Genomic DNA, 7,635 nt, shown 5'->3' with positions numbered 1-7,635 from the left:
GAGTTCCTGTGCTCCCCAGAAGAGGGAAGTTGTACTTCCCAGAAGAGGGGAGTCTTGCAGTTCCCAAGAAGATCTGAACTAGGGTCTCCATGGCAATGCCTGCTAATGCTCTCCTCTTCGTTCTTGGTTAGTGCAAAGGTAAGTTAGTTATAAATTGGCCTGTGAAAACCTAATTCAGACCCAGGTGACAGTTGGCTCATTGTTCTTACACATGAACTATCACAAAAGAAGTAAAAATTGTTAAAGATATAGTTAGGATAGAAATGCCCTGGCCCTGAGAACTATGGAGAACAAGCTGCCCTTAACCAGCTGTGCTTGGAAACCATAGCCTAACCTGGGGGGTACGTGTTTGTGGCAACAGTACATCTCGTGGTGTATGCGAAAGGCCAACAGTTCGCAGGCTGTGTGGAGGTTAGGTATTTCTAGTTAAAAGTTAGATTTCTGTAGAACTGAACAGTATTGATGAGTTACTTTAGATCACTTTGAAGTAATTGATAAACAGGCTAGATTAACTGAGTGCTAGGGAATGGGCTGATTTTAGTAACACAGCATAACAATGGACGTTCATGTCCACTCCGAAATCAGGAAGGCTTGACAGGATGATTGATTGTTACTGAACATGGTACCGGCTTAGACAATTGATTATGTTAGAAAAAGAGTCCTACCAAGGAGCGTAATTGTCCCTGTTGATTTTCTTAATCAGATTAAAGAAGTGTCCTTCTGTATTATGAGATCAAGAGGGTCTTTGTATGTTCATGAGAAAATATGTAATGATTGTCTCTGTTCTGCTTTGATGCTTATGCTGACGTAATCTCACCGCTCGCCTTAAGGTATAAATAAAGACCTGCTGAGACCCTCAGCAGGAGATACTTGCACGAAAGAAGGTGTCTGTGTCTACCTCACTCCTACCTCGCTCCGCTTCCCCTCAGCCCTCCGAGAACTTTCACCTATGCCGTCCTCTCCTTTCTGCGATCCCTGACATGACTTCTAGCTGCAGCTGGTCTCCAGCAGCAGGGTCAGACCCATAAAAAACTGGGACCATCGCTTCTCAGGCCATCGATGGTGCCACATTTGTGCACTTGGGAAAGTGTTCTGACCCTCCTGGAAAAAAGAAAAGAGGAAGTGACAGGTCCGGGGCGGGGTGGGGGCTCAGGATGGGTTTTTGTGGCTGAGGATTTGGCTGGAGAAATGCAGTTTCTAAAGGCCTTTGCACAGGAAGATGCAGGCTCGGGTCTGTGTTGCAGCCTCGCCATGAAGCAGCTGAGCGCCGCCAACTCCGCCTTTGCCCTGGCCCTGCTCCGCACCTTGAGTGAAGACAGCCCCCGTGGGACCCTCTTCTTCTCTCCCCAGAGCATCTCCTCGGCGCTGGCCATGCTCGTCCTGGGGACCAGAGGCAACACTGCGGCCCAGCTGTCCAAGGTCAGCAGAAACAAAAAAAATGAGAGAGAGAGAGAGACTCCTTCCTCCCCTGTCAGTGTCTGTGCCGAGGATGGGGAGAGCCGGCCTTGGGGCTCTCCCTGCGCATGTAATTATCTGTTTCTGGGCTCAGATCCCCACTGTGGGGGACACTTTCAGGAAAAGCCCGAGGCATAGTCCATTTGCTTCAGGCTTTCCCTTTGAGTCTCCTGTTTAATGAGCACCTACTAGGTGCCAGGCACTCTGGTGTGATTGGCTGAGGATGGGGGAGCAGCTGGCTAGGACCCCTGGGGCAGGGCAGACCTCTGCTGTTCTGGCTGCCAGACCTGGCTCTGTGGTCTCAGTTGTCCTCTGGGAATCGGCATTTCGCTGTTCAGCTTTGCATGAAGCCTGCTGGCCTGCTGAATAGAGAACACCTGTCACGGACATTACTTCTGAGCAGATGGACACCCCGGAAATGCATTCCAGTGGAAGTTGTCGGACTGGCCTGCTTAGGGGGACAAGGAAACAGGGGACCTGTATCCGGAGCCCCTGCCTGTGCCTAGTGCTGGGTGTGGCTGTAGGTTCTGAAGTCCCGGACACTGTGGCAGGAGGCCCTGGGGAGAACAGGTAGCCAAAGGCATGTGACTGCAGTCAGGGGCGAGCCCTGGGTGACTTACTGCAGGTCACTCTGTCAGCCAGAAAAGGGTGTGATGCCCACCTTCTGCTCCCCTTATAGACGTGGGGGGCACCTGTGTCAGGTGTGCCTCCTTTCTGAGAGAGGGACCCTGGCTCTCCCTGACAGCGAGGGAAGGAGTGGCCGCAGTGAAGGGCCTTCTGCCACCCCTGTCACACCTGACACTCACCTGAGCCCAGCCAGCCAGCCCTGGGGTCATGTTTATGTGCCTTTCCAGCTGCAAAGCCTCTATGACCCCACTTAACGGAAACATCTCTAAGTGAATGAGACCCGCATCTGCAGAACCACAGATAGAAAAGACTTTTAAAGTTATCAAGAATCCACTAGTGCTAACTGGTACTAATTTGGATTTGCTTCTTCAAAGGTCACGTCAGCTCTATTCTGTGCCTTTCTGGACTCTGTGACCTCAGCGAGAATAATCTTAAGAGCCTTCCGCTTCGTTTCTATTAAAACAGGTGGATTACAACGCGAGGCAAACATTCCGTGTCTGTGATAACCTGGCCTTGTGCACTGTGTGGGTTTGCTCTTTGGTTTCTTCAAAGTCAGAAACAGCTCAGGCCTCAAAAGCCATAAGCATTCTTGATTTGCAACTGATATGTGGGGAATTAAACTTTTGTTAAATGTTATGTTTAAAGAAGTATTTTAAATAAGTGAGTTACTTTTGCTTGCAGTGTAATTAGAAAAAAAATTCCTCAATCTGCCATATCTGTGTTCCTGCAGGGGTGATGATTCTTAGTTTTCAGGATTATTTCTCATCAAATAATATTGGATAAAATTTTATGATGATATACAAATAGATTTGAGGATTCATGTTTACACACCATTTATGATTTTCTTGGGGAAAAGACTTGTAGAAATATTTAGTTTACTAGCCACTCATATTTGCAGAACTAGAATGATAACCCAAAAAACTGACATAAAAGCTGGCTCTAAGGTGGGATGATTAGGTCTCACAAAGCTGTAAGGTTTGGATTCTCCATCGTGTGTTCTCCAAAGAAAACTCACAAGGTAATAGACTGGGGTCCTCAGTGCTTAGTAATGACGACACATTACCCTCATGGAAGCCAACACCTGGGAATCACTTTATAATTTCAAAGTAAATGTTTATAGCAAATGTTTTCTTCATTTTAGACTCTTCAATCTGACGCAGTTGAGAAGGTTCATTCCAGATTTCAGGGTCCGGTCGCCGCTGTCACCAAGCCTGACGCCCCCTATGTGCTGAAAGTGTCTAATAGGTTATTCGGAGAGAAAACCGGTATTTTCCTCCCTGTAAGTACTTTCTGCTTCAGTCCTACTGCTCACTAGACACTGTGCTTTGCCAGCAAAATCAAGGCAGTTCAAATTTTTATAAACAGGGCCTCCCTGGTGGCCCAAGGGGTTAAGCACAGCGCTGAGAAGCTGTCCAAAGTCTCTGCAGCACAAAATTGATCCCGGCCAGGGAGGCGACCCACACAGCCCAGCAGACCTCTCCTGTCTCCCCGCTGGTCCCCTCTGCAGTGTATTTCAGTCAGTCTTCCTGTTCTGCTCCCCACTCTGTCTTGCCCCCAATTTCTATTGTTTAAAGATCTTAGAAAATGACTTCTGTAGATACTGAGTCACTCATAACATTTGTTGTCTTCTTTTTTTAACTAGGAGTTCTTAGCTTCAACTCAGGAACTGTATGGCGCTGAGCTGGCTAGTGTGGATTTCCAGGGCGACTCTGAAGGTGCCAGGAGTGTGATCAACCAGTGGGTCCAAGAGCAAACGGAAGGTAAGAGGGTGGACAGAGAGTGGTCCTCACAAAGGGTTCTGCCTCTGTGTATCCACCCGCCCACCTGCATGGGATGCCCTCTCTACAACCTCTCCCTACCTCCTCTGCCCTCCTTCACCCTGGTGTGTATCCCCCATTTCCAGCGGGGTACAGCTATCAGACATAGAAATTCCAGGCATCCCTGGTGGCACAAGGAGTTCAGCCTCAGAACTATGACGCTATCCCCATCACTGCAGCACTATTTTGTTCCTTGGCCAGGGAATTACCCACATGGCACAGCAGACCTCTCCTGTCTCCCCACTGCTCCCCTCGGCAGTGTAGTTTAGTCATTCTGCCTGTTCTGCTCCCCACTTTGTCTCTGGTGAATCCTTTCATCCACTGAACCTCTGGCCTGCACCCCAGCTCATGCAAACATGAACAAAATAAATATTTAAAAAAAATTAGATCCATCAAGTGGAAGAGCAGACATGGTTTGACCAAAGCAGCTAAATATTTCCCCCATGTTCCTCAAAGTACATTTTAAATTTAAAGCTAATATTGACTGTAGAATAAAAGGAATAAAAATTGGGGTAGTGGGAAAGGAAATCCAGCCAGTCCAAATTATTTAATACACCACTAGCATGAAACAAACCCCTCAGATTTTGACTCAGAGCTTATCCACTCATGACCAGTGGTCATGAACCTTTTCCTGCATTCTGGCTCGGGGTGTGATGGGTGGCATGTGCTGTCCAGCTGGGTATCTGTCTCTCCCTGGGTCTGGTATGAGATGAGGCATCTATGGACACTGGGAGTGTGTGAGCATTTGATTAGTGGAGCCTGCAATTCAGTGGAGGAACCATCCTGCCTTTGCATATTTTGAGGTTTGATGCCACTAGCGGATTGGCAGAAGGACTGACTTACAAGTGACTCAAAAACCCTATCATGCAAGACTATATATAGTGTTGTCCTGAAAAGAATGACCATTTACAAACAAGGCTCCTTGTGATCACACTCCAGAAAAGGGGCATTTTCCTATTTTCTGCTCTTCTGCACATTAGACTCGTATTGAAGTACAGGCTCTAGTGGGGTGGGTGTGTCATTCATCAGCCAGGTGATTTGGTGCAGTCAGACACACTGCTGGGATTTCACTCGGCACCATGTTCAAGCGTAATGAAATGGAAAAGGTGCACTGAAATACATTTCTGTGCTGATCTAATGTCAGTTTAGGTTTGGAGTGCTGAGAAGTGGATTAATAAAAAAGCAACTCACTTTATCATTTTAGGGAAGATTCTAGAAATGTTGGCTGCAGGTGTGGTGGGTAGCATGACTAAGCTTGAGCTGGTGAATGCCATCTACTTCAAAGGCACCTGGCAGGATGAATTCAGAGAAGAGGTAACCAGGGATGCTCCATTCAGGTTGAATAAGGTGAGCCCATGCACGGTCTCTTTGCTCTACAAGAGCAAACGTCCTCTTTGCTCTACATGAATGCAGATAATAGTGTTTTTACTTCCATCCTTTTAGCGAGAAACAAAAATGGTGAAAATGATGTACCAGAAGAAGAAACTGCCATTTGGCTACATCCCGCAGCTCCAGTGCCGCGTGCTGGAACTGCCATACAAGGGCGGGGAGCTCAGCATGGTCATCCTGCTGCCCGATGACATAAAGGAAAAGTCCACAGGGCTGGGGAAGGTGATGCTCCTGCATTTCGTCCTTCTCTCTCCTTTCCTGTATGTTTCTTCCCGTGTGGGCGGAATGGTCAGTGCTCGTAGTGTGTTTACTGATGTCACTTCCCTTCCCCATTCTTTTGTAATCCAGTCCATCACATTTACTACCTGGGAGTCCTTCATTTCAAATTTCAGAAACTCCCAGTGAATACTTGTGGGGTCCATGTGGAGACCTACACCAGACGTAATGCTGGTCACGGGCAGCTCATGCAAACTCTTGTAATTAAACTTTAGAGACTGAGGCTTGCTTCATTAAAATGAATTTGTTCAAAATTGAAACCCCTATCATATTGCATAAGCCTTCATCTTATGCTCTTAGTTCCTTTTATGACACTCTCCGATCTCCTTACAAGGCACACAGATTGTGAATTCAATTCCCAGTAACTCTATCATAGAAGAAGTCTCCTGAGACAAGTGAGCTTGAGGGTTAAGTCCATTTCCTAGTGTGAACTTTGTATGAAGTTCTACTATAAGGACTTGGAGGCTATGGAATCTCTTGCCAGGACTGGAACTAGGCAAAACCTGGAGATTATGTTTTTTTCTCAGTGTCTCTAACCTTTTGTGTTATATCGCCAATTCCTACTCTCCAAATTTGCTCTCTGGAAGGCGTCTAATGTAGTACCTATTTACATATATAGAGGATGTCAAAAATCAGCATGTGCTTCTTTCAGTTGATTTCCGACTTCATCTGTTCTCTGATTTTAAGGAGTCTCATGAAAGGGATGACCAAGAGCATAGAAGAAGGGTAATGATGGTTCTGTTCTAGTCCCATCATGTAATAAAACAGCAGTGATAACAGAGGACACTTACATAGTCCTTACTGTGTCAACCCATTTAATTCTAATGACAATGTTAGAATAAAGGTCACTGTTATTACCCCCATTTCAGATGAGGAAGTAGGATATTTACTATTTTTCCCTAGGAGCTAAATCTATTAGAGATTATTTTACCTCTGTGTGGTTCACAGAATACCACAGTGATTAGTGGGTTTGGAATAAATACAATAGAATAGATAGAAGAAAATTTTCCCTTACACCACTCAACCATTTAGTTAACATGTAATATAGTCTTCACAGTAATAATAACCCGCAGGCCCCATCACAGTGATTCATTATATATGGTGGAGTATTACTGCGTCCTGGAAGAGTGGGTAGATAGATGGGTAGGATGAGGCTGTACTCTGGGTGGGTGGTGTATGGATGGTTGTGGGTGGATGCATGGACAAGTGGGTAGATGGAGAGATGGATGATGGTTGTTTGTTTTAACTGATGTCCAACTGCCCTGTACTGGGGCCCTGGATGCCTTGGAACATACATTCTCTCATTGTCCCAATTGCTGGAAAGAACTGGCCCAAGAGAGGAAGGAAACAAAGGAGCAACTGACATTCGGGTCTGTTCATTCAAATAACCTTAGTACTTACCTATATAAAATTGTTTTCTCTTTGCACATTCTAATTCCAGATCCAGAAGAAGTTGACTCTGGAAAAACTGCGTGAGTGGACCAAGCCTGAGAATATGCATAGTCATGTGGATGTCCATGTGCATTTGCCCAAATTCAAGCTGGAGGAGACCCACGATCTCAGGTCCCACCTGGCTGGCATGGGTGTGAGAGATCTCTTTAGCAGGAGCAAGTCTGATCTGTCTGGCATGACAGAAACCAGAGATATTTTCGTATCAAGAATTATCCATAAGTCCTTTGTGGAGGTGAGTGAGGTGGGCATAGAGGCAGCAGCCGCCACAGCTGTCACAGTAATGCTGTCCAATACAGATGAAGATTTCATTGCCCACCATCCATTCACCTTCATGATTCGTCACAACTCCTCTGGCAGCATCCTCTTCTTAGGCAGATTGTGTTCCCCTTAGAGGCTGTAGAAATACAAGGTCATTCTTAGAGTGTATTTCTGATTGATGGCGCAGATATAACTTCACTAATAAAACTACTCTAAAACCAAATGTTTAATTTCGGGCCTCCCTTGTGGCGCAGCGGTTGAGCGCTGGGTTCCGAAGCTGCCCGGGGCCTCTGCGGTGCCAGTTCGATACCCAGCTGCTCCCCGGCCACTGGAGGAGGGTCCCATCAGGCCTGCAGACCTC

General features: G+C 46.5%; 1 protein-coding gene across 1 annotated transcript; it reads left to right on the top strand.

Moving 5' to 3' along the window:
* The first annotated feature begins 1,251 nt into the window (after positions 1-1,251).
* Positions 1,252-7,407, top strand: LOC119251902 (leukocyte elastase inhibitor-like). Its single transcript, XM_037519172.2, has 6 exons — positions 1,252-1,419; positions 3,224-3,361; positions 3,725-3,842; positions 5,104-5,246; positions 5,343-5,510; positions 7,006-7,407. The coding sequence occupies exons 1-6, from the start codon at positions 1,252-1,254 to the stop codon at positions 7,405-7,407; spliced, it is 1,137 nt and encodes a 378-aa protein (XP_037375069.1).
* Positions 7,408-7,635: the final 228 nt, after the last annotated feature.

The sequence above is a fragment of the Talpa occidentalis genome, unplaced genomic scaffold (assembly GCF_014898055.3).
Source record: "Talpa occidentalis isolate TD23 unplaced genomic scaffold, MPIMG_talOcc4v2.1 talOcc4.2, whole genome shotgun sequence".
Taxonomy (NCBI): domain Eukaryota; kingdom Metazoa; phylum Chordata; class Mammalia; order Eulipotyphla; family Talpidae; genus Talpa; species Talpa occidentalis.
The sequence above is the reverse complement of the archived record's forward strand: the minus strand, read 5'-3'. Positions and strand labels throughout refer to the sequence as shown.

Excerpts from the sequence above, each read along its gene's own strand:
- LOC119251902 (XM_037519172.2), top strand. The coding sequence starts at position 1,252 with ATGAAGCAGCTGAGCGCCGCCAACTCCGCCTTTGCCCTGGCCCTGCTC. Across the intron at positions 3,362-3,724 it reads AAACCGGTATTTTCCTCCCT|GAGTTCTTAGCTTCAACTCA; the intron begins GTAAGTACTTTC and ends TTTTTTAACTAG. Across the intron at positions 5,511-7,005 it reads AGTCCACAGGGCTGGGGAAG|ATCCAGAAGAAGTTGACTCT; the intron begins GTGATGCTCCTG and ends TTCTAATTCCAG.